The sequence below is a fragment of the Pongo pygmaeus genome, chromosome 15, assembly GCF_028885625.2.
Source record: "Pongo pygmaeus isolate AG05252 chromosome 15, NHGRI_mPonPyg2-v2.0_pri, whole genome shotgun sequence".
Classification (NCBI taxonomy): Eukaryota; Metazoa; Chordata; class Mammalia; order Primates; family Hominidae; genus Pongo; species Pongo pygmaeus.
In genome coordinates, this window is record NC_072388.2 from 76,442,051 (window position 1) to 76,469,520 (window position 27,470).

At 41.7% G+C, this 27,470-nt stretch overlaps 1 protein-coding gene across 1 annotated transcript in view; it reads right to left on the reverse strand.

Moving 5' to 3' along the window:
* Positions 1–11,953: 11,953 nt before the first annotated feature.
* The window catches only part of SPTLC2 (serine palmitoyltransferase long chain base subunit 2), a 105,710-nt gene continuing 90,193 nt past the window's right edge, over positions 11,954–27,470 (reverse strand). Inside the window, exons 10-12 of the mRNA XM_054448640.2 lie at positions 21,491–21,626; positions 18,308–18,437; positions 11,954–12,340 (exon numbers count right to left, since the gene is read on the reverse strand). Coding sequence (XP_054304615.1) covers positions 12,221–12,340; positions 18,308–18,437; positions 21,491–21,626 — 386 coding nt within the window. The 3' untranslated portion in view covers positions 11,954–12,220. The remainder of the gene's footprint in view (positions 12,341–18,307; positions 18,438–21,490; positions 21,627–27,470) is intronic.

Below are 27,470 nucleotides of genomic sequence, written 5' to 3' on the forward strand. Positions count from 1 at the left end.
GATGGGGCAGCTTGGGAATGTGAACGCAGTGACACCAGGTAGGGGGAGGGGTTGGGACAGGTCCGTGAGGAGCAGTCACAAGGCACTGGGGACATGCCCACCCAGGGGCCATAGCAGGGCGCACAAAGAATGACTCAAGTTTCAGGGCAGGGTTGGTGGATCCCCAGGGGTGCTAGAGAGGATGAATAGCAAGTCCAGCTACTGGTGTAAACTGCTGGGTCTGGGTCAAGTTGGAGTAAGACTGTGGGGGGACTGTGTGCTTTTCTGGAACTACTGCTATTCCCAGGGGCACAGCTGCAGGGTTTTGAATGGTGCATCACACGGATGACAACCTGGGTCTGGATTTGGCCCTGGGGATTGGAATCTTTTTCACCATTTACCAAGTAGGTGATATTATTGGATAAATTATTTGACGTCTTCGTGCTCTTGTCATCTGTAAAAGTGTGGGGGCCCGGGAGCAGGAGGGGTTACCCCTCTCACCTGGGCACCAAGTGTGAGAAGTGTGAGTCAATGAGAAGTAAATGTGAGTAAATGAGAAGCCAGGTTTCCATGTTGAGAATTTGTATTAGAATGAACTATATGAAGTTGCCATGTTTTGTTCAAAAGGTCGAATATTGGCAATTTCATATGGTGCAACCTAATAGGGTGCCTGGTACATGGTAAACACTCAAATGTTAGCCTAAAGAAACCCTGTTTATGAGCACCTGCGAGACCATATTGCATTTACTAGACTAAAGGCAAGGCCACCTTGTTCTTTTTCAGGATTTTTTTTTTTTTTTTGGTATAAATATTTTTAAATCCTGCCTATTATTTTGTCTTTTTACCACACTCCTGCACCTTCCACCAGATGAAAGGAGACTTGGAAGACAATGAGTTCATTCACTCATGAGCAACTGTCTCCATGAAGAGCATCACCACTGGACTCCAAGCCATGCCCCCAACTATAGATAGCCTAATTGGTCCTGCTGCACCCACTCTTGTTTTTACCCTCCCTCACTCCCCCTGAAGCTGATTATCTTTTCTTTTTTTCTTTAAGATGGAGTCTTGCTCTGTCACCCCGGGCTGGAGTGCAGTGGCGTGATCTCGGCTCACTGCAACCTCCGCCTCCCAGGTTCAAGCGATTCTCCTGCCTTCAGCCTCCCTAGTAGCTGGGATTACAGGCACCCACCACCATGCTCAGCTAGTTTATTTGCATTTTTATTTATTTATTTTTGAGATGGAGTTTTGCTCTTGTTGCCTAGGCTGGAGTGCAATGGTGCAATCTCGGCTCACTGCAACCTTTGCCTCCTGGGGTTCAAGCAATTCTCCTGCCTCAGCCTCCCGAGCTAGCTGGGATTACAGGCATGCCCCACCATGCTTGCCTAATTTTGTATTTTTGGTAGAGACAGGGTTTCACCATGTTGGCCAGGCTGGTCTTGAACTCCTGACCTCAGGTGATCTGCCCACCTCGGCCTCCCAAAGTGCTGGGATTACAGACGTGAGCCACTGCGACAAAACTTTTTTTTGTGTGTGTGTGTGGTAGAAACAGGGCTTCACTATGTTGGCCAGTCTGGTCTCCAACTCCTGACCTCAGGTGATATACCCATCTCGGCCTCCCAAAGCCTGGGATTACAGGTGTGAGCCACTGCACCTAGCCTTTTTTTTTTTTTTTTTTTTTTTTGAGACAGAGTCTCACTGTTGTCGCCCAAGCTGGAGTGCAATGGCATAATCTTGGCTCACTGCAACCTTCACATCTGAGGTTCAAGCGATTCTCCTACCTCAGCCTCCCAAGTAACTGGGATTACAGGCACCCACCACCACTCCCAGCTAATTTTTGTATTTTTAGTAGAGACAGGGTTTCACCATGTTGGCCAGGCTGGTCTTGAACTCTGGACCTCAAGTGATCCGCCCGCCTTAGCCTCCCAAAGTGCTGGGATTACAGGCGTGAGCCACTGCGCCTGGCCAGCCTATTTTTCCTTTTTAAAATAACCTTCATTGAGATATAATTTACATATAATAAAACACACCCATTTTAATTGAACCATTTAGTTTTCGCAAATGTATACATCTGTGTAACCACCACCACAATCATGATGTAGAACCTTCCCACCATTCCAATTTCCTTCTGTGCGCTGTAGAAAAAAACTGTGCACCAGTGGAAAACTGCATTGTGTACATAGCGTACATGCTTCCAGGCTATTTGATTCTAGTCTTTTATTGCTTTTGAGCTACTGCTCTGTAGGTTGTAGGTAACTGGTAGCAAAAACAAAATTCTTGTCCATAGAAACGTGTGATCTGTCCTGTCCTGTAGAAGTTTGATTGACTTCCTTCTCCCAGTGTGGAAGAAACAAGTTTGCCTTCATTTGGACATTAATTTCAATATTCCTGATTTATAAATGTTGGTTTTTCAATATCTCTTTGAATTGGTTTTAATACCCTTACCAGTTTCCTCATTAATAAGTAAAATCTTTAACACGTGTTCATTGTTCTTTTTTTCCTCGAGATGGAATCTTGCTGTGTTGCCCAGGCTGGAGTGCAATGGCGCAATCTCCACTCACTGCAACCTCTGGCTCCTGAGTTCAAATGATTCTCCTGCCTCAGCCTCCTGAGGAGCTGGGGTTACAGGAGTGAACCACCGTGCCTGGCCTAACACGTGTTCATTTTTATATCCATGAGAGACATGACTTCATGCTTATTTTTTTTGTTGTTTATTTTTTTGAGACTGAGTCTTGCTCTGTCACCCACACTGTAGTGCAGTGGTTCGATCTTGGCTAACTACAACCTCCACCTCCAGGGTTCAAGCGATTCACCTGTCTCAGCCTCCCAAGTAGCTGGGACTACAGGCACACGTCACCATGCCTAGCTAATTTTTGTATTTTTAGTAGATTTAGTTTCACCATATTGGTCAGGCTGGTCTTGAACTCCTGAACTCAGGTGATTCACCTGCCTCGGCCTCCCAAAGCATTGAGATTACAGGTGTGAGCCACCATGCCCCACCGATTCATGCTTTTTGGAAAATTACATTTTCATAGTCCCTTTGTATAGTTAATCCCTACATCCTTCTACCCTTGGCTCCTGGCAACCATTGATCCTGCTGTTACCATAGAATAGTTTTGCCTTTTGTAGAATTTCGTATCAATGGAATAATATTTATGTATTCTTTTCTTTGGCTTCTTTCTCTTATCATGTTTCTTTCCCCCATACACCACGTGCACTAGCATCAGCATGTGGCTGAGATTTGTCCATCTTGTAGGTATCAGTAATTTTCTCCTTTTCATTGCTGAGTAATATTCCATTATACACACATACTACAATGTGTTTATCCATTCACCATTATGGTTTTTTAATTGTTTCTGGTTATGAATAGTGACTATATTCAAGTGTAGGTCCTCATGCAGACATGCTTTCATTTCTCTTAAGTATCTATAAGTGGGCCGGATGTGGTGGCTCACGCCTGTAATCCCAGCACTTTGGGAGGCCGAGGCGGGCAGATCCCTTGAGCCCGGCAGTTCAAGAGCAGCTTGGCCAACATGGCGAAACCCTGTCTCTACCAAAAATACAAAAATTAGCCAGTCTCATAACTCAGTCTCAAAATAAATAGATGAATATTTTAAAATAAAAAATTTAAATTTATCTGAGTGGAATTGCTGTCTCAAACCTGCCAAATTATTTTCTCACGTGGATGTACCATTTGTATTCCCACCAGCAACTGATGAGAGCTCCAGTTGCTCCACATCTTTGCCAACACTTGATATTGTAATTCTTTTTAATTTCAGCCATTCTGGTGGGAGTGGTTGTAGAATTTGTGTTTTTTGTTTTCTTTTTTGAGATGGCGTCTCGCTCTGTCACCCATGCTGGAGTGCAGTGGTGCAATCTCGGCTCACTGTAAGCTCCGCCTCCCAAGTTCACACCATTCTCCTGCCTCAGCCTTCTGAGTAGCGGGGACTACAGGCACCCGCCACCATGCCCAGCTAATTTTTTGTATTTTTTCTTAGTAGAGACGGGGTTTCACTATTAGCCAGGATAGTCTTGATCTCCTGACCTCATGATCCGCCGGCCTCAGCCTCCCAAAGTGCTGGGATTACAGGCATGAGCCACCACGCCAGGCTTTTTTTTTTTTTTTTTTTTGAGACAGTGCCTTGCTCTGTCTCCCAGGTTGGAGTACAGTGGTGTGATCATAGCTCACTGTAGCCTTCAACTCTTGGTTCAAAGGATCCTCCCACCTCAGACTTCTGAGTAGCTAGGACTCCAGGCATGCACTGCCATGCTCAGCTAATTTTCCAATTTTTTAGTAGAGATGGGGTCTTGCTATGTTGCCCAGGCTGGGGTGGTAGAATCTTATTGCAGTTTTTATTTGCACTTCCCTGATGACTAATTATGTTAAGCATTTTTTCATAAGCTTATGGGACATTAGTTTACCTCTTTTGTGAAATGTCTTTTCCATCTTTTACCTTTTTTTTATGAATAGATTACTAAATTTTAAGGGTTCTTTATAGTCTGTATAGAAAGCCTTTATCAAATACATGTATTCTGAATCTTTTATTCCAGCCTGGGGTTTGCTCTTCATTTTCAGTCTTTTGAAATTTTCATTTTGATCAAGTCCAACTTATCAATAATGCTTTTTGTGTCCTCAGAAATCATTCCTAAAGTCACAGATTTTCTCTTGTTTTCTTCTAGACATTTTAATTTTTGTGTTCAGGTGATTTATTTTAAATTAATTATTGTATATCTATGAGTTAAGGGTTGAAGGTCATTTCTGCCCATATGGATATTTAGTTGTTCTGGGACCATTAGTTGAAGTATCTGTACTTTCCCCACTGGAACTACCTTGGCAACTCTGTTGAAAATCAACCAACCTTCTATGTGTGGGTCTATTCCTGGACTCTAGTATGTTTTACTGATCTACATGACTATCTTGATGCCAACGGTAGTGTCTTGATTACTGTAGCTTTACAGAAAGTCTTGAAATCAGGTAGTGTAAGTTCTTTTCCAAAATTGTTTTGACTATTCTAGGTCCTTTAGATTTCCATATAAACTTTATCAAATTGTCCATGTCTACAAAAAAGATGCTAAGAGTTATCTGTTTCCATACTTTAAACTCCTCACTGGGCCGGGTGTGGCAGCTCATGCCTGTAATTCCAGTATGTCAGGAAGCTGAGATGGGAGGATTGCTTGAGGCCAGGAATTCGAGACTGGGCAACACAGTGAAACTCTGTCTCCACTTTAAGTAATAATTTAAAAATTTTTTTAAAAATCCAGCCCTTTCACTGGTCTGACCCCCCAACCCCTGCATAAGAGAAAGACGTCACCAAGATCTACAAAGCCCAGTGAGTCTGCCTCTACCACCTCCCCACTACCTCACCTCACCATACAGTTTTTAATCAAGCTCCAACTGTACTTTATTTCAGACCTCCACTTCCTCAGTTTTCTCTCTCACCCTTGTCTAAACCAGATCATGGTTACTGTCTTTTTTTTTTTTTGAGACAGAGTCTTGCTCTATTGCCCAGGCTGGAGTGCAGTGGTGTGATCTTGGCTCACTATAACCTCTGCCTCCAGGTTCAAGCGATTCTCGTGCCTCAGCCTCCCAAATAGCTGGAATTATAGGCACGCGCCACCATGCCTGGTTAATTTTTGTATTTTTAGTAGAGACGGGATTTCGCCATGTTGGCCACGCTGGTCTCAAACTCCTGACCTCAAGTGATCCATCTGCCTCAGCCTCGCAAAGTGCTAGGATTATAGGCGTGAGCCACCGTGCCCGGCCTGGTTACTTTTACCAAGCTCTTTACTTTTCCTCCATAGAACTTAACAGTTTGTAAAATGACATGTATGTTCATGTGCTTATCTGTTTACTAGCAAGTAGGAACCACAAAGCTAAGTGTGCTGCCCAGCAGAGAGATAGCACTCAATATATATTGGTTGAATGAATAAAGGCAGATATATCTTACTGAATATTTTATTAGGGCAAAACAAGATATTTGCATGGGATGCTTCTTAAGTCATCTCAAGTAGTTCCCCTTCAGTTCTTAACATGCACTCTCAAAATCAACACACCTATCCCAACCCAATACTCATCGCTTCACAGTCATCCAGTAAAGTACAAAATAAAAATAAAAAAATCATCATCTGGCAAAAAAGGGAAACAGGGTAAGAGAGAGTGACATTTTAACACATTACTAAAATGTTTAAGCTTTTATTTACACATCCCCTTCTCTCAGTTTCCCAGGTTATATGAACATTACAGCACTAGAAAGGGGTTATCATCACAGCATCCCCTTGCAAATTCCAGTTTACAGGTAACTTGGTCAGGGGAAAAATATGGGTCAACGAAATAAGATCTCAGCTCTCCCATAAGCTATTGCTCTCTTCTTCTCTTTCCCCCTTCTCTTAATGTTAGCTGCCTATTACAGAGAGGGATCATCAAGACTGTGTGGACACGCTAGCTGAATCGACAAGGGTGGGTTCCAGTGTCCTGTGAAGAACCAGCAAGGATGCTTTTTATAATTCCAACCATTGGCTTCACATCACTGAGGTAACAAGACTTAATGTTAAGGATAAAGACACCACGCCACCCTAGTCAGTGATATGTACTCCATTTTCCAGGAAGACCTGGGCCAAATGACCAAGCTTTGTACAACAAACCTGGGAACAGGGTTGGAAAAAGCAGACTCTGAGTTGGCTTAAGTCTCCTCGTGCATAGAAGCATTCACTCATCCATGCAGATGGCAACAAGGCAGGACACTCAGAAAGCGTAAGATCAAGGTACTGCTCTTATTTGTACCTTTCATTCAACCTCCCCTCAAGTGCTCCAAAAGAACAGAGCTTTGGGTATTGCTTCATTAAGAACACAGTAACTGCAGTTTAAAAGCCATTGCATTCTTTAGGGTCAGTTTATTATAACTTATCCTACCAGAAGGAATCACAGTTTAAGGCCATTTATCATGCGCACTATGTAGTAAACAAAACCTTGTCCCCGGCTCCCCCACCAAGCCACTCCCAGGGGTGGACTGTGAATGTGACACTTCCAGACTCACCAGAGATTAGAAAAAACATTTCTATTAGGGGCTTAAACTAGCCCCTTTGGTTTCCTCCCTAGAAAAGAGCTGCTTAGAAAACAAATGTCACTGGAAATGACAAAAGGAACAACAGTATTTTCTACACATTAAAAGCAAAGGGATCATTGGCTAGCGCTAGCATTTCTTCTGTGTGATAGGGAAGCCAGCCCTCTAATTTGGCTCTCTGGCTGGGCACATGGCAATGGCTAGGGGCCTGGACACACTTTTTTATTTTTATTTTTATTTATTTATTTATTTTTTTGAGACAAAGTCTCCCTCTGTCGCCAAGGCTGGAGTGCAGTGGTGCGATCTTGGCTCATTGCATCCTCTGCCTCTTGGGTTCAAGCAATTCCTGTGCCTCAGCCTCCTGACGTAGCTGGGATTACAGGCATGCACCACCATGCCTGGCTAATTTTTGTAATTTTAGTAGAGATGAGGTTTCGCCATGTTGGCCAGACTGTTCTCGAACTCCTGGCCTCAAGCAATCTGCCTGCCTCAGCCTCCCAAAGTGTTGGGATTACAGGCATGAGCCACTGCGCCCAGCCATGGGCACACATTTCATGTGGATAAAGTTAAGGCGAGAAAAAGACATGTTTTTCTCCACGTGGAAGGTACTTTTTAAACTGGTTTAATGTATTAAGATGGCTGCTGGGCACTGAGCATCCACGTGAAGCAAGTAGCAGGGTATCTGTAGGTTCTGGGACTGAAAAAAAAAATCCCTGTAAGTTCTTGGCTTAGTAGCCAAAAAATAATCTTTGCTTTTTATACCTCCCCCATTCACAACCCCTTTGGGCTAAGCTGATTTAAAAATTTATTTTTTTGAGATGGGGTCTTGCTGTGTTGCCCAGGCTAGGCTCAAATTCCTGGGTTTAAGCAATCCTCCGGCCTCAGCCTCTCAAGTAGCTGGGATTGCAGGCTGCATCTGCACCCAGCTCCTAACAATTTTTTTCCCCCCTCTTATTGAGCCAGGGTCTCACTCTGTCACCCAGGCTGGAGTGCAGGGGTGTAATCATGGCTCACTGCAGCCTTGACCTCCCAGGCTCAAGTGATTCTCCCACATAGGTGGGACTACAGGCAGGCACCACCATGCCCAGTTAATTTAGAAAAAAATTTTTGTAAAGACAGGGTCTATCTTGCCCTGGCTGTCCTAACAATTCATAATCTTCATGAATGTGGACAGTTTGAAGGAAAACCACTACTCTCACCTCTTTTTCTAAGCACACAGTTATAGCAAATAGAGATTAAAACTCATTGGCTTACCTAGAACACCAAGAGAGGAAAGACACCTTGGGAATTAGGTCATAGCAATGCTTCAAACAAGACAACAACTGCCCGTAACCCTACAAATTCTTGCAAAACAACAATTACTCACATTCTTTCTTTATGGCCTACGGCATGACTGGCAGTTCTGCACTGTTGCCCAATCCCGGATCATTAGGAACCAGAAATCCTTATCAATTTGGAAAAAGAGGAAAACCAGAAAAGTAGTGGTAAATGTCATCACTTTTTTCCTCCCTGAGATATCAGGAAATCTCTCCATGGAAGCCACTCATCCCCCTGGTTTTCACCAATAAGAAGGAAGCAAAGTGTATTACACACTAGAAAATTCAGCTAGGCTGAACTAGTTGAGAAATTTAGATGCAGGCTCCCTTAGGTAATGAAGAAATTTGAAAAAAAATTTTTTTAAAAAGCCAAAGGAGCTAGCTTAAGCCCCTAATGAAAAGCCTCCTCCTGAAATGTAAGGCTAAGTGTACAAACAGAACCAAGGCGTCTGATATGCTACCTTCAAAGCCCAGCACCACCATATATTGGTTTTCTCTAGAGTTGGAATTTTAAAAATCAAGAACTTGAAGGTACAGAAAGAAAGAAAGGCCAAGTAAAGGAGGAAGGCATTACAGAGACAAATCATTGGACGCATGTTCAACTCCTTGGTGTTTGAAGAGGCATGACACAAACAGAGCCCTTAGTGGTTGTGTAGGATGCTTCTGTTCACCTTGATGACTACAGAAGCAAGAATCCTGTTTTAAAATCCTCGCCCTATCATGAATGTTTAAGATAGTGACTAAAGCACTATGATGGCTGGATTCTTCCAACAAGCAGTACTTTGGGGGTTATGGAGACTAGAAGCTTTTTTTAAAGGTAAGGATTTCTTATCCAAAGCAAAGCAAAAAGTTGAAAAAGTGCTATAAAGTCCATGCCCCTGCTAAGTTAAAGCTTTTAAAAAAAAAGATGCGAGGAGAAACCGCCACTGCTGCTTGGTCCACTCCTCATATGGGCTTTTGACATCTCCTAGCTATACATTTCCTGGCTTCTGATGTGATCTGCTGAAAGAGGTCTTATAAACCTGAAACAGGTAACAGCAATGCTGAATAAAAAGAGGAATGAGAAAAAGTGCTAAGGACTAGTCACACCTCTATCAATTGACTCAGATGATCGGTTTTGGTAGTCACGGTTAATGGATATCTGTTTGAATCCTATCAGTCTTGAATCAGGCTGTGTTAAACTGTGTATGAAACTACTCTTGTATGCCCCAAATCGACTTATTTTCAAAGACTGTATTTATATATACTTGTATTCCTCCAAGTACTTGGATAAATGATGATATCTAGGATATGACTGGACCCTAGATTTACATTATAGTTTCAAGAAGAGACAACCAACCATGTATAATGTCTACATAACATTTTGTTCTTTAGAAAGTACAGAGGTCCTGGATAGATCACAGGAGATTAGTCTCTTCAGAATAAACTTGTAACAAAATTACACTTATCTTGAAATAACTTTGTACCAACAAAGTGATATAGATATATTTTAAATGCCGGTACTGACAGTTGAATTTGCAGTGACTTCATGCAAGCCAAAATAAAAAGACTAGCAGGTAAGTTCATTGCTTATAAGTTTGTGACTTTTACAAACCCTACGTTTACATTATTAAATAGTAACTGCAGTGCAAAAGCTATGTGGTATTCCAGTGGGATTCTATGGTAGGAAACTAGATGTGCAGGAAAGGTTGACAATGTATTTGATTTTATAGGACTCCTATTTAGTTACCACAACCTCCTTCTTACTTTAACCTATACATGCTAAATATAGTCTCTCTGCATCTCTCCTTGGTTCTTTCACTCATCTTTTTCTGTTCTTTAAAAAAGCAAAATAAAACTTTGGAATATCTCAAGGGCTTATTAAAGCTCTCAGATGCTGACAGTGACTAAACATAACTCATACTCAAGACATTAAAAACAAAACTTCACAAACAATAATATTGCTTACATCCTCTGCTATACGTAATGTACACAAACATATCACAGCTGATGACAACACACCCAGGAGAATTTGGATTGAGAATCTTTACCCATAAAAGGAGCAATTTCAAAAACTTAAATGTGTAACATGACTTTTTTTTTTGAGACACAGTTTTGCTCTGTCACCCAGGCTAGACTGCAGTGGCACAATCTCGTCTCACTGCAACCTCCGCCTCCTGGGTTCAAGCGATTCTCCTGCCTCTCAGCCTACCGAGTAGCTGGGATTACAGGTGCCCGCCACCACGCCCAGCTAATTTTTTGTCTTTTTAGTAGAGACGGAGTTTCACCATGTTGGCCAGGCTGGTCTCGAACGCCTGATCTCAAGTGAGCCACCTGCCTCAGCCTCTCAAAGTGCTAGGATTACAGGCGTGAGCCACCGCACTCGGCCTGTAACATGACTTTCATACACTGTTTTTCCATTCTGTTCCCAATCCTTCTCCTGTAATACTTGATGGATACAAAAAGACAAACTGATGCTGGGTATAATATGCCAAAAGTCCTCTTCACTTAAACTTTGGTTCAACTGAAAAAATAACTTTAAAATGGTGATTTTCAGATTTGTTCTTTGGTCAGGCAGTATAAAGCTCTCTGAAAGAAGTCCCTTTACCTGGTTATAGTATGAAAACAGTCAAAATAGAAAATGTCAGTTTAGGAAAGAGATCTATGGGTTCAGAATTTCTCAGAAAAAAATAAAAAAAATGTAGACAGGCAGACCCTAGCCTCAGATGCCAGATTCAATTGTCTTAGGACATCAAGAATAAAAGAGAACTAGCATTCAGAAGAGTAATATTTAAGTGGGTTAGCTTCTAAAAGGCCTAAATTAATAAACCTAATCCTTAAATAGGAACATGATAAATGATTTCTGAGCAGAGGATTTACCAACATTTTCCTTTATCAGCTTAAATCCTAATCTGGACCCAGACCTAGCCAGAGACTGTCATAATTTTCAAACGTAGAAAGCAGTAGGAAATGCAAGCCACAGACTCTGCAAGGAGTAATCAATTCTTTCCACACTGCCCCTGCCCCTCACCCACCAGGAGTGCACATCACTCTATGGAGCAGCTTTGTACCCAACACTCAGATGTGAGAGTGGCCTTCTCACCAGGGTGGGATATGGGTGCTTTGAAAACAGTAAGTGCTTTAAAAAGGGGGTGGGTCGTGTTATGGTTAGAGCTTGGGAAGAACCAGAATTTGCGCACATCCTCAGACTGTGACCATTATGAAGAAATATTTGATGGTAAAGGAAGAAATCATCTGGTGACCAGAAGAAAATGGAATAAGACCAAACACTTGGGAGATTACACAATAAGCCTTTCAGCAGTCATCGCTTACTGTTTTTCTTAAAAGGCTAAACTTAAGATTAAAGGGTGAAAACTTCCGTTGATTATTTGAATGGTTAAATAAGGATTCCAAGGTTGGCCACCTCTGAGACCTGGATGGGAAGTAAGTGGAAGGCACTTGCTCCCTAGGGAGGAGGGCCAGGTAAGTCTCCAGGCTGTGGAGCCAGGGCCAGCAGTAGCTCTTGATGGGCCCAAGTCTGCAAGGTGCTGGGAGAGGGGAATGGCCTGTGTGGTTAGCCAGAGACAGGCTAGGGTCAGCGTGATTTCACAAGTAGAATGGTTACAAAATAAAATGTTTTTTTAATGGACCGAAAAAGCAAAGTGAGTCACCTTCGTTTTTAAAGGTGCGATTTAGCAAAGGAAGGATTTGAAGCAGTTTTTTACTATTTACAAAATGTCATTTAGAGTGGAGGTGGCCACCTTCAGTAGTTGAGGCAATGTCTTTCACATGAGATGGCCACAGAAGTGTGGTTCCTGGAACTGGCTCACAAAGGCCACAGGCTGTCCTGGGTGAGGGAGAGTTCCTCTGAGGGAGCACCAAAAAGGCTCAGTCTTCTGTTTCTTCATACGTCGTCTCGTCAAAGGGCCTGTCCAGTAGAGGTACCAACCGATGACGGGAATACTTCAGCTGCAATAGGTCCCCAACTTCATCTATCTCCTTTAAAGCCTAAAATACACAAGACAAAGTAGAGGTCTGTCAGAGCCAGTAGGATGCAGGCATGCCTGGTGTTTTACTTTGCTAAAAACAATCATGGCAAGATTATCCTTTGGCAGGACTTATGTCTAGTGCATTTACAAGATCAGACTACAATACAGTTGTGGACGGAGCTGCTTTTTGAACAAGGCCTTCAAGCTCACCATGAATAATGGGTTGTGAATAGCCAGGTATGCAGAATAAAGGCTATAATTCAAAGTATGATATGCTTGGTAGAAAAAGTTACATGCACTCTGAATACAAAACCGAATACAATTTGTCATCTCTCCCTTTGTTTTTGAGATGGAGTATCTCTCTGTTGTTCAGGCCGGAGTGCTGTGGTGCCATCCGAGCTCACTGCAACCTCCACTTCCCAGGTTCAAGTGATTCTCCTGCCTCAGCCTCCCAAGTAGCTGGGATTACAGGTGCCCGCCACCATGCTCAGCTAATTTTTGTATTTTTAGTAGAGATGGGGTTTCACCATGTTGGCCAGGCTGGTCTTGAACTCCCAACCTCAAGTGATCCACTGCCTTGGCCTCCCAAAGTGCTGGGATTATAGGTGTGAGCCAACGAACCCAGCACCTTTTTTTTTTTTTTTTTTTTTTTTTGAGACAGTCTTGCTTTATTACCCAGGCTGGAGTACAGTGGCACCATCTCAGCTCACTGCAGCCTCTGCCTCCTGGGTTCAAGAGATTCTCTGCCTCAGCCTCTTGAGTAGCTGGGACTACAGGCACGTGCCATCATGCCCAGCTAATTTTTGTCAAGACAGGGTTTTGCCATGTTGGCCAGGCTAGTCTCAAACTCCTGGCATCAAGTTACCCACCCGCCTCTGCCTCCCAAAGTGTTAGGATTACAGGCGTGAGCCACCACACCTGGCGTCTTAAACTTCATTTTTTAAAAAAATCAGTGTTTGGAGAGAGAAAACCACCAACAATATTACTGATGTTTTCTAGCACAAGAAAAAACATTCTTCATTTCAAAATGTGAAAAATATAAAAGCAAATAAGAGCTGAACTTCAATGTGCTATCACAACAGCGGTAACTCTGAGAAGAGGTGTAAGTGAAAGCTCCATATGGAAACAATTTAAGTCTGAAATTAAGCTGGGAGAACCCATTGACCATTTATTCACCTGACCTCTGCAGTAAGATTTACTAATTTTTTTTTTTTTTTTTTTTTGAGACAGAGTCTCGCTCTGTCACCCAGGCTGGAGTGCAGTGGCGTGATCTCGACTCACCGCAAGCTCCGCCGCCCAGGTTCATGCCATTCTCCTGCCCCAGCCTCCCAAATGGTGGGACTACAGGCACGCGCCACTGCGCCTGGCTAATTTTTTTTGTGCAGTTTTAGTAGGGATGAGGTTTCACCGTGTTAGCCAGGATGATCTCGATCTCCTGACCTCGTGATCCTCCCCCAACTCGGCCTCCCAAAGTGCTGGGATTACAGGCGTGAGCCACCGTGCCAGGCCAAGATTTATTAATTTAAGACAAAAGTCAAAGATGGCTGGGCGTGGTGGCTCATGTCTGTATAATCCCAGCACTTTGGGAGGCTGAGGCGGGCAGATCACCTGAGGTCGGGAGTTTGAGACCAGCCTGACCAAAATGGAGAAACCCTGTCTCTACTGAAAATACAAAATTAGCTGGACATGGTGGTGCATGCCTGTAATCCCAGCTACTTGGGAGGCTGAGGCAGAAGAATCGCTTGAACCCAGGAGGCAGAGGTTGCAGTGAGCTGAGATCATGCCATTGTACTCCAGCCTGGGCAACAAGAGCAAAACTCCATCTCAAAAAAAAAAAAAAAAAAAAAAAGTCAAGGCTGAATACGGTGGCTCAAGCCTGTAATCACAGCACTTTGAGAGGCCAAGGCAGGCGGATCGCTTGAGCCCAGGAGTTTGAGACCAGCCTGGCCAATGTAGCAAGACCCTGTCTCTTTAAAAAAAAAAAAAATTTTTTTTTTTGCCAGGCATAGTTCCAGCTACTCTGGAGGCTGAGGTGGGAAGATTCCTTGAGGCCGGGAGGTGGAGGTTGCAGTGAGCCAAGATCATGCCACTGTACTCCAGCCTGGGTGACTGAGTGAGACCCTGCCTCAAAATAAAAATAATAAGACAAAAGTGCACATGACTAAGATCACAAAGTAATGGACATTTATAAACTCTGACTTCAGAAGAATCTAGAATTTTTTCATCAATGTAGAAAAGTAATCATTAGATAGAAAAAAAAAATCCTCAGTAGCCCAAGGGGATCTAGATTACAAGATTTCCTCTGATCCCACTACAAATATTTCAGACAAATCAGTGTCATGTGAATAGAAGATGACATTCTAATGAGTGCTGACTCTTGTGTGGGGTATTTGGGTATGTTAGGGACAGGGAGCCAGCACATGCATCACCATTCATTAACAAATAGTCTACACAGAACCTCTAGATCACAGGTAAGGTGGGTTTCTAGGAGAAAAACATGTATTCATTATAGAGCTGAGTAACCAAATCCTCTAGGACAGCCATCCTGCCGCTCCCCTGAGCCAATATCCTTGCGCTTCCCATTTTAAAAAATAACAAAATTACAGCTTTGAGATACAATTCACATTCAACAAAATTCACTTTTAAAGTATACAATTCATTGCTTCTAAGTATATTCACAGAGTTGTACAACTTTTGTCACTATCTAGTTTTAGAGTATTTTTATCACCCTAAAAAGCAACCCCATACTCGTTATATCAATCCTCACTCCTCCCTCCTCTCAGGCTGGCTGCTGCCAATCTATTTTCTGACCCTATGGATTTGCCTGTTCTGGACATCTCTTATAAATGGAATCGTAAGTTATGTGGTCTTTGTTTTGGCTTCTTTCATTTAGCCTAATATTTTCAAGGTTTATCCATGCTGTAGGGTTAAAACTTCACGCTTCTGCATCCAGCTGACCTAGTACTGTTTGTTGAAGAGACTATTCTTTTCTCATTGACTGGTCTTGGCTCCCTTGTTGAAAACAAATTGGCCATAGATACTTGTACTTTACTTCTGAACTCTCACTTCTACTTCACTGGTCTATGTGTCTATCTTTATGCTAGTACTCGACTGTTGTAATTACTGTAGCTTTGTAGTAATTAGCTTTGTTTTAAAATTAAGAAGTGTGAGCCCTCCCACTTTGCTTTTCATTTTCAATACTATTTTAGCTATTCCCTGCCAGTTCCATATAAATTTGAGGACCAGCCTTTTAATTTCTGCAAAAAAGGGCCAGTGGCTTAGGGTCTCCCAGTCCATTTTTTTCTAAGAAATGCTGAACACAGGATCTGTAGGTTGCTATACTGCCATCTTAACAATATTAAATCTTCCAATCCATGAACACAGGATGTCATTCCATTTCTTTAAGTCTTCTTTAATTTCTTTCAGCAAAGTTTTATAGTTTTCAATATACACATCTAAAAATACAGTGTACAAGTGTAAATTAGCCAGTGTACAAGGGAAAGGCTTTTTTTTTTGGAGACAGAGTCTCGCACTGTCGCTCGGGCTGGAGTGCAGTGGTGCGATCTCAGCTCACTGCCTCCCAGGTTCAAGCGGTTCTTCCGCCTCAGTCTCCCAAGTAGCTGGGATTACAGGTGCCCCCCACCATGCCTGGCTAATTTTTTGTATTTTCAGTAGAGATGAGGTTTCACTATGTTGGCCAGGCTGATCTCAAACGCCTGACCTCCCAAAGTGCTAGGATTACAGGTGTGAGCCACCGCACCCAGCCAGGGAAGGCTTTCTTGATTAAGTTTATTACTAGGTATTTTCTTCTTTTGAAAATTGTAAAAGAAATTTTCTTTTCATTTGTTCATTGCTGGTGTATAAAAGCACTAATTTTTTGTATGCTGATCTTTTACCCTGCAACTTTGCTGAATTCATTTATGAGCTCTAGCTGTGTGTGTGTGTGTGTGTGTGTGCACGTGTGTGCATGTGTGTGTGTATTTTACAGCACTTTCTATATACAGAATCATGTCATGGGGCCCATTATTAAATGAAAATTAATTTGTATCTCATAATGGTCTAGTACATGTTTAGTTCCATAAAACATCATAAGACAAAATGACTTTAACAAATCCATGGTTTCAAAAAAATGCACTTTATGCTTTAAAAAACTAAATGGGAGGCAAAGCCCAACAATCCCTCAGGAGAATCTTATGAAAAGGATTAGAACTCTCAATTGGCAAACATACTTGTTGGCAACAGAAATCTCCTTATATATCCTAAGGAGATATCCTGGTTACATCTAAGTTCTTTCATGAATGTGTACAGTTTTCAGGAGTCAAAGTTGTTATCAGAAGGCATGGATTACTGCCATAGACACTAGTTATAGTTACATAGACTTTTTTTTAAAGGCACATTGAAATTCTGAGTTAACAGGTGAACATGAGAAAGAAAAAAAATTCTTAAAACATCAATAGAGTAGGAAGGAAAGAAAAGCTGAAATCTCTAGGTTAAAAAAAATCATTGCAGAAATTCACCAGTAAAATTTCTGAGAAATGAGAAAAATCTATTGGAAAAATCTGACAGGCATAATCAAAATAAAGAAAAAAAAAGATACAATATCAAAAAGTTGAATCTAATTGGATATTGTCAGAATGTGATTAAGAATATGCTCATAACACTGTGCCTATAGTTAACAATACTGTATTCTACATGGAAAAATTTGTTAAGAGGACAGATCTCATGTTAAGTGTTCTTACTACAATTTTGTTTTTTAAAAGGGAATACACTCATACTCGTAGAAATTTTGCTGTGTAGAAGTAGAGAAGAAAAGTCAAAAGTCTCCGGCTATTCAGCAATATAAAATGTCCATCAAATTGTTATAATTAACTTTTATAAAGAAGCATTCATAATGTTCTTTAAGATTAGTAGCTCTTGCCAGGCAGTCGCTCACACCTGCAATCCCAGCACTTTGGGAGGCTGAGGCGGGCGGATCACCTGAGGTAGGGAGTTCGAGACCAATCTGACCAACATGGAGAAACCCCGTCTCTACTAAAAATACAAAACTAGCTGGGCATGGTGGCGCATGCCTGTAATCCCAGCTACTCGGGAGGCTGAGGCAGAATTGCTTGAACCCAGGAGGCGGAGGATGTGGTGAGCTGAGATCATGCCATTGCACTCCAGCCTGGGCAACAAGAGTGAAACTCTGTCTCAAAAAAGAAAAAAAAATTAGTAGCTCTCTAACTCATTAATGGATATTTCTAGCAACTAATTTTATGCAAATGTCATGTTCTAAAGCTTTATAAACTCCCAGAGGGCAATACGGATTTAAACTCTGAAATCTTAGATTTGAAACAATAACATATTAAGAGAATATATAGAGATGAGAATATATTGAGATCATAAATAATTAAACTTAGTAATAATGATCCCCAACTAGATGCCTGGCAGTGTGGTGGGTGCTGGGATATAGAATGAGTAAAACAGACTTATTCCTATCCTCAATATTTATCTAATGGAGAAGACTGCTATTAAATAATTATAGGTGTGAAGAATTTAGTAAGGGAGAATCTCAGGATTCCAAGGGAACACAGAGCAAGAAGGTGTGGGGAACCCCTGAGCAATTTTCCTTTAAGTGGAGATGTGAAGAATGAGTGGCAGCCAGCCAGTCAGAGGGGAGAGAAAGCTCAAGAGAGAAAATTTTAGACAGAACAACATATGAGAAAGCTCAGTGTAGAAACAGCTAGAGTGGAAAGAGAATTGTAGAGTCCATAGTGAGGGAGACAGTGGAGCAAGACAAAGCCGGAAAATTCTCCAGAGCTCTCATGATGCAGGTGTTGGGGGTGACAGTTTTTTTTGTAAATGCCAATGTTTTCAGTAGCACTGTCACCTCCTCTGTCTTAGGTGCTCACAAGAACATCAAGATCAATATATTATGAATTTCATCTAATATACAGGCCCTTTTAATAAAAGGCATATTTATATCAAGGTGAAAGTGCCTACTTACAGTATCAAGTATTTCTTTGGTATGAGCTGCTGACAGGCAAAACCTGGCTCTGGACTCAATAATTGGGGTGGCAGGAAATCCAACCACAACGACACCGATGTTCCGCTTCAGCATCTCCCGTCCAAAGGCGCTGCAAAGGGGAAAACAAGGAACAGAAACCAGGAGGAGTAAGAAAGCACTCATTACAGAGGACTTGTTGTCCTCAATGATTTCAACTCTTTGGTGATGCAGGTATTGGAGACTTCTAATAGGAGTTTCCTTTAACTCCTTTTAAAGTTAAAATTGACAGCTCACAAATACTTTTAAAGTCAATCCTAAGGCAGTCTTCTCCTATATGATGTCCTTCACAAAACTGAAATAACCAGCCTGGGCAACATGGCAAAATCCCGTCTCTACCAAAAATACAAAACATTAGCTATGTGTGGTGGCATGCACCTGTAGTCCCAGCTACTCAGGAGGCTGAGGCATGAGAATCTCTCGAAGCTTGGAGGCAGAAGCTGTAGTAAGCTAAGATCACACGACTGTACTCCAGCCTGAGCAACAGAGCAAGACTCTGTCTCAAAATAAAAAAAAAGTGTTGCTGATATGTAATAGTAGTTCAGAGGCTTCAAAATGAACCTGTATTTAATTAAAATCTGGTCCTTGAAATGTTAAGCTTGGCAGTTTAACATTAATCCTAAAATTCTGAGGATTCTGCAGCTGTGGGGGATCTGCTATAACATGGCACATCTTTTCTGCTAGCAGAATGGCTGACTGGCATGAGCTCTCCAGATCACGCATTTCTTTAATTGTCTTGGGAACAACACTGCTTCAGAATTCAGGGCTTCCTTTGGTGTCTGTCAGGCCAGTTCACCTGCTGGCTTCAGCTGATTACTCAGACCACACAATTCGTGTTTAACAATCCCCCACTCCATCGTAAGCCAAATTGGAGGCCTGTGGCCTTACTCCACATATGTATCTAACTTTTATTTAATTTTGTCTACTAAATTGTTATTTTTTTTTTTTTTGAGTCTCTTGCTTTGTCGCCAGGCTGGAGTGCAGTGGCGTGATCTCAGCTCACCACAACCTCCGCCTCCCAGATTCTAGCAATTCTACTGCCTCAGCCTCCCGAGCAGCTGGGATTACAGGTATGCACCACCACACCCAGATAATTTTTGTATTTTTAGTAGAGACGGGGTTTCACCATGTTGGCCAGGATGGTCTCGATTTACCCACCTTGGCCTCCCAAAGTGTTGGGATTACAGGTGTGAGCCACTGCGCCCGGCCCAAATTATGTTGCTTTTTGTCTTTTCCTCTTGTTGACCTCTCTTATGTTTTAACTTTTCCTTTAAGCTGTTTAAAGCATTTGTTTGAGAATAAAAAAATGTGGCCAGGCCAGTGGCTCGTGCCTGTAATCCCAGCACTTTGGGAGGCCGAGGCGGGCAGATCACCTGAGGTCAGGAGTTGGAGACCAGTCTGGCCAACATGGTGAAACCCCATCTCCACTAAAAAATACAAAAATTAGCCAGGTGTGGTGGCACACATCTGTAATCCCAGCTACTGGGGAGGCTGAAGCACAAGATTTCCTTGAACCTGGGAGGTGGAGGTTGCAGTAAGCCGAGATCACGCCATTGTACTCCAGCCTGGGCAATATAGATCCTGCACATTTGGCATTACATTAATGCCAGTCTTTTCAGCCTTTTCCCACTCTCTGTAGTACCAGTACATCTTCCTCAACATACCTCCTTTGTGTCAGCATGAACCTGGGTGCCCTGTATCTTCAGCACACGCTCCCAAACTGTCTAGTGCCTTATTCTCTTTACCTTCTCTAAATCCTTCCTAATTACAGTGTACACAGTCAGTTGCACCTATGTAGAATAAAGGAGACACAGCCTTCTTTAAAGAGAGAGCTCTAGACTGAGTCCTTTGGATCTGATAACTCTTCATGTTTGTTTATGAGAATTCCACTTAAAAAAGAATGAAGAAAATGCTTCCCCATCCCCTCTGAAGCCATAATACCAACTGCCCATATGACTTCATGTTGAAACCCAAATTCCTCTTTTTCTCTCAGGGAGCACCATTTCCTTACTTCCCTTTCATTCTCTTTGAATCACATTACTTCCAAGTTCCCTGATTTAATTTCCTCTCCCATATTCATTTCAGTAAACATTTACTGAGTGTCAGAGACTGTGCTGGACACTGGGGATTCAAAAATTTTAAAAAATTGCTCCTTCAATGAGTTCAGTCAAACTGGAGAAATGCTTTAAGATCCAGCTCAAAACTCACCCATCCAACAAGATGTGCCTTTCTTACTGAGCCTATACTAAGCAGGTCACTCCTTTATTCTACATCTTCAGGGCCACTTTGCATATAATAATATTTGTTCAGTATAATTACTGTTCATTTGCTTTTCAAATGTCTTCTGGTTTCATTATACATCTGGACTTCTCAAATACATTGAAAGCTATCCTAGGGCAAGGCTTTCCATTATGTATGCCTCGTACAAACCAAAGAAGCTGGTGTAATCTGCACACCTGGTAAGTATCCAATAACACACTCTGATAAAACCTCTCTGACCTCATGGCCCACTGCTCGCCCTGGGGCATGGAGCTCCAATTCCAGGGACCTCTTTGCTACTCTTTGGTCAGCTAAGCAAGCTTGGTCCTGCACTGTGGCCTTTGCACAGATGCTTCTTTCTCCAGTGGCTAAATGTCGGCTCCTTCAAATCTTCGCTCAGATGTCATTTTCCTTCCCAAGGAGGCTTCCTTACCCTGACCACCCTATTTAATAGTGTTATCGGCCTGCCCACAGGGCCCTCTCAACTCCCCATATAGGTCCTGCTCTATTTTTTTCCATAGCACTTGACACCTTCTAACAGTACACAGTTCATTTGTTTATTATGTCTGTCTGACTGTTGCCCCCTACTAGACTGTAAGCTCCACAAGGACAGAGATGTTTGTATTTTATTCACTGATCTATCCCAGGCCCCTAGAGAGTACATGAAACTCAAATGTTTAATGAAAGAAGAACAAATTAACATACTTTACAATTTGGAATCCACTATTTGATCTATGGCATATGTACCAAATGAAGGTTAACACAGTAAGGACAAGACCATTTTCCCTAACAAAATACATAAGCCCTGGTCTCACATCACAGATAAGGATAAGGACAGACTAGTCTGTGATCTGCAACAAAACGTACCCAATTTTGGCAGGCATGTAGAGCATCAAAGGCACTACTGGAGAGTCTTCATTTCCATAGATGATGAAGCCCATCTCTTTCAGGCGTCTCCTGAAATACCTGGTGTTTTCAGCTAACTGTTGTACACACTCTTTACCTGGAAAGTCATGGTGAGAGAAAACAAAATACTAAGTAAAAAGGAATGGAAAAAACAATCTCCTCTATCTCCATTCTATCTAATCAGTTCTGTTTCGTTTTTTTCCATTTCACCATAAAACATTTTACACAGTAAACCGTATGGAATATAAATGTAAAATGCCTCATTTTGTATTCTGTCATTCTACCTGTTAACAGCAGAAGTTATAATAACGTAAAAAACATTTAATGGAGCGTTAGCATCCTCAAAGAATTTCAGCCATACCCCCTCACTAAGCACTCCACAAATCCCTTGACAGTAGGTAGGGTATTGATGATTATCTTCATATTATAGGTCGGGAGACTCTCACCAAGGTAGTGACATGCCTACAGTTACACAATAGTGTGTGGCACATTACAAGTAGCAAGTGGCATAGCTGCAACTAGAATTTACATCTTCTAAGATTCATTCTAATTAACTGTGCTGCAAATAAATTTTACACATAAGACCAGAGATGAAGCCTTTAGACCCCCAAATTTTCATCTTCTGAGTTTCATTTTGTTGTTTCCTTATAATTCTTTCTTTTTTTCTTTTTCTTTTTTTTTTTTTTTGAGACAGTGTCTCACTCTGTCGCCCAGGCTGGAGTGCAACGGCACGATCTCAGCTCACTGCAATCTCTGCTTCCCGGGTTCAAGCGATTCTCCTGTCTCAGCTTCCTGATAGCTGGGGTTACAGGTGCACATCACCATGCCCAACTAATTTTTGTATTTTTAGTAGAGACAGGGTTTCGCCATGTTGGCCAGGCTGGTCTCGAATGCCTAACCTCAAGTGATCTACCCACCTTGGCCTCCCAAAGTGCTGGGATTACAGACATGAGCCACCGCGCCTAGCCCGTTTCCTTAAAATTCTTACTAGACAACAGTAACATATCTGTAAAAGTATAAAATTGTATCTTTAATCCTATTGTGCTCATCTACCCTAAAACACAAATAGATTAAAACACACATTTCTGTCTGTAATTGTGAACTGACTAAATATTTGGGCAGGTTTTGACATTATGGTAAGTCAATATTTGAAAAGATATCCAAACAATTGTTCTGTTATACAGAGCAACACAATAAATTTAAAAGATCCGCTTGTAAAGGGCTAAGAACTGTTTTAGAATCTTCTCAACCATAAATACTCATGAATAAAAAAGGCTGCAGTAATTTTCATATATAGATTATAAAATCAGCAAGTTCATATTTTTAAAAGTCCAAGCATGATACATAAGTTCTTATGACAAATTAACTAGACATACAGATAGCTAACAATGTCCTTAGAATTAGAATACTAACATATCCATCATTCATGGGAAGCTACTCTAGATAAGTTGGCCACAAGTAAGTCAAAATTAATACTCTTTATGTAGATAATTTCAAGTTGATCAGAGAAAAACACTGAAGCTTAGATTAGCCTAGTGTGAGCACTGAAGAGCATCATTTATGTCATCGTTTAAGTTACAAAGAAGAAAACAGACATTAAAGTGTGTTATATTTAAGTATGTTAGGAACTGATGAGCCAAGTCCCCTAATTTCCCCCTAGAAATATCAATACATGCTTAATCTACATTTAGAAGATGAGACTCCTTCTGGCCATGGAGTACTAGAGGCTGGATTTATCTTCCTGCTATAAACAATAGGAAACTGGACAAAGTACATAAACAATGACTTTTAGACACTGAACCACGGGGAGTGCCAGACTGTGCTGCCTGAAGGCAGGTTACAGGCTGCTGCACAGGGAAGGAGGGCCCAGTCCTGCCAGCTGAAGACATCTGAGATTGGAGTGGAGAGCTGTCAGTTGAGATCAGAGCTGGGGAGGCTGCGGGGGCTAGAATTTGTTGGGCAGTGTACAGGAGCTGGGGCGGGGGTGTGATGAGAGAGCTTTAGGGATCTGCAGAAGGGTCCCTTTGAACTTTGGGAAGAGTACTGATTTCTATACGCATGAAAACAAACTAGCAGAGGCTGGAGAAAAGATCCATCAGAAAGTAATAGGCCAAACAATTCCTGCACTCACATGGAGGTGAGAATAGTTTGTATTTTTGTCCACCAAAATGTAAAGATCTTATAATATGTGGGTTATCTAACAGGGTCCTCAGAAGGGGACTCCACTCCTATCACCTTAGTAGTGGAGATAAATGGACCCTAGACTAAAAATTGGTCTGAACCCACCCTAACCTTAAAAGAAAGCTTTGAAAGGATCCTATTGATTCCAAGAACAAAGTCCAACATTACCTAAAGGAAAACAACAAGATATAGAAACTAGCAATGTAAAATTAATGTCCAACATATAATTTTAAAATTCCAGGCATTCAAAGAAACAGGAAAATATGACGTACAACCAGGGGAACAGTCAGTCAATAAAAACCGACCAGAAATAATGGAGTATTCGCAGATACGGATGTTAAAGGCCATTATAAATATGATCTATATGTTCAAAAAGGTAGCAGAAACATGAGGAGAGAAAGGAAATATATAAAAAGGAACAAATGATTGCTAAGGCAACAATGCTAATGAATCTCAAAACATAATGCTCGTTGAAATAAGCCAGACATGAGACTGCACACTGTATGAATTCGTTTGTATGAAACTCTAAAAAGACATACTGTAATGACAGAAAACAGATAAGTGGTTGCCAGAAAGTATGGGAAGGGGGCTGATAGCAAAGGGGCAGGAGGGAACTTTCAAGAGGAACTATGAAAATATTCTAACCTTGATTGTGGCATGATTATAAGACTGGATCATGGGGTCGGGCGCAGTGGCTCACACCTGTAATCCAAGCACTTTGGGAGGCTGAGGCAGGCGGATCATCTGAGCTCAGGACTTTGAGACCAGCCTGGCCAACATGGTGAAACCCCATCTCTACTAAAAATACAAAAATCAGCCAAGCATGGTGGCAGGCGCCTGTAATCCCAGCTACTAGGGAGGCTGAGGCAGAAGAATTGCTTGAACCTGGGAGGTGGAGGTTGCAGTGAGCTGAGATCGCCCCTTGCACTCCAGTCTGGGTGACAGAGCGAGACTCTGTCTCCAAAAAAAAAAAAAAAAAAAAAAAAAAAGATTGGATACATGTCAAAACTCATGGAATTTATTAGTTTAGTGTACATTAATTTTTTTCTGCATCCACTTTAGCATTTTGCAACTCACCACTTTTTTTTTTTTTCTTTTCTTTTTTGAGACAGGGTCTTCATGTCACCCAGGCCGGAGGGCAGTGGTACAATCTTGACTCACTTCAAGGGGCTCAAGGGATCCTTCTGTCTTATTCTCCCGAAGCTAAGACTACAGGTGTGCATCAACACACCCGGCTAATTTTTTGTTTTATTTTTTGTAGAGATGAAATTTCACCATTGTTACCCAGGTTGGTCTGGATGTCCTGGGCTCAAGTGATCCACCTGCCTGACCTCCCAAAGGGCTGGGATTACAGGTGTGAGCCACCATGCCGCCCAGCCACCACCTTTTAAAAAAAATCACAAACCTTTTAGCTATCTAATCACAAATTAACTAACCTCTGTTAAAAAAAAAAAGCTTTTTCAAACTAAAAATGGAACTACCATACAATCCAGCAATCCCACTACTGCTGTTTATCCTAATAAAAGGAAATCAGTGTATCAAAGGGATGTGTGCACAGCTATGTTTACTGCAGCACTATTCACAAGAGCCAAATACAGAATCAATCTAAGTATCAGCGGATGAATGGATAAAGAAAATGTGGCAGATACACACAATGGAATACTATCCAGCCATGAAAAGAATGAAATGCTGTCATTTGCACAACGTGGATGGGACCGAAGGTCATGATGTTAAGTGAAATGAGCCAGGCACGGAAAGACACATATCGCATATTCTGACTCGTATGGGAGCTAAAAAAGTTGATCTTATGGAGGTAGAGAGTAGAACAGTGGTTACCAGAGGCTGGGAAGCGTAGGGAAAGGGGGATTGAAGAGAGGTTGGTTAATGGGTACAAACATATAGTTAGGGGGAATAAATTATAGCGTTTGATAGCACAGGATGACTACAGTTAACAATAGTTTACCGTGTATTTCAAAATGGCTAGAAGAGCTGAAATGTTCTAAACACAAAGAAATGATAAATGTTTGAGGTGACGCATATTCTAAATACTCTGATTTGATCAGAGTATTTGATACTGTATGCATGTATCAAAACATCATATGTACCCCATAAATATTATGATGTATCAATTTTTAAAAAAAGAAAGCCAGGCACAGTGGTGTGATTCTGGCTGCTTGGGGGGCTGAGGTAGGAGGATCTCTTGAGTCAGGAGTTCAGGGCTGTAGTGAGCTATGACTGCACCTGTAAACAGCCACTACACTCCAGCCTGGGTAACATAGTGAGACTCTGTCACTTACGAAAAATGAGCCAGGCACAGTGGCTCACGCCTGTAATCCCAGCGCTTTGGGAGGCCGAGGTGGGCGGATCACCTGAGGTCGGGGGTTTGAGACTAGCCTGACCAAATGGAGAAATCCCATCTCTACTAAAAATACAAAATTAGCCGGGTGTGGTGGTGCATGCCTGTAATCCCAGCTACTCGGGAGGCTGAGGCAGGAGAATTGCCTGAACCTGGGAGGCAGAGGTTGCCGTGAGCCGAGATCGCGCCATTGTACTCCACACCCTGGGCAATAAGAGTGAAACTCCATCTCTAAAAAAAAAAAAGAAAAATTAAAAAAATTTAAAAAGGAGGGCTGGGCACAGTGGCTCATGCCTGTAATCCCAGCACTTTGGGAGGCTGAGGCGGGTGGATCATGAGGTCAGGAGATCGAGACCATCCTGGCTAACACGGTGAAACCCCGTCTCTACTAAAAATGCAAAAACAAAATTAGCCGGGCGTGGTGGCAGGCGCCTGTAGTCCCAGCTACTCGGGAGGCCGAGGCGAGAGAATGGCGTGAACCCGGGAGGCGGAGCTTGCAGTGAGCCGAGATTACGCCACTGCACTCCAGCTTGGGTGACAGAGTGAGACTCCATTTCAAATAAATAAATAAATAAAAATAAAGTGGCCTCTTATCCTTTAAAATTGCTAGGCTGAACCATCAAACTGCCAATATGCTACCATTTTTGACCTTAAAACGGGCAATATCTTATGGTTTAACTTACTAATTTCAAAGAGAATCAGAGGAAAATAAAAGTAGTAAAATAAGTGTAGACAAATCAGTAAGCCCTGGCATTTACACGTTAGAAAATAGTTTTCTTTTGCTCTATAAGTGGAACTGAATCTTAACAGACAACATAGTTACCCACTTTGACTTGAATATCATATAAAATAGCAGTTAATATTTATGCAAGAAGACCAATTGCTATTTAACGCCAATCCAGTAGCTCAGTCCTAAGGATTTTTCACTGCAGAGCTTCAGCAAGTATCTGGTCTAATACAGACTTGAAACAAAGAAGAAAGTTTAGCATTGTTTAAAAAAATACTAAATCTTAAGAGGTTTTTATCTTTGGTTCAGAAAGAACACAGATGGAAATATAAGAGGTCAGAATTCTTTCCTACTTTTCAAACATAAATCTTTACTTTTAAGGGTGATAAAAAGCATAAAAGCAATTTGGAGGAGAAAAATCTGTACTGACTCTTGAATTTCACAAATAAACTTAACTGTGTGGCTGTCCTTTTGGACTTCTTCAATATGGTTTGTTAGAATAAAACTATTTTTAGGAACTCTACTGTAAAAAATCTACAGCTTGGCATGGAAGAGACAGAGAAAACTAACTATGTAGTTAATTTCTTGGAAAATGTAGATAACCTTAATAGGTCATTTTTAGTCTTCAACCTCTTTACAATAAATTTTATTCTCAGGAAGAAGGAATAGACAGATCA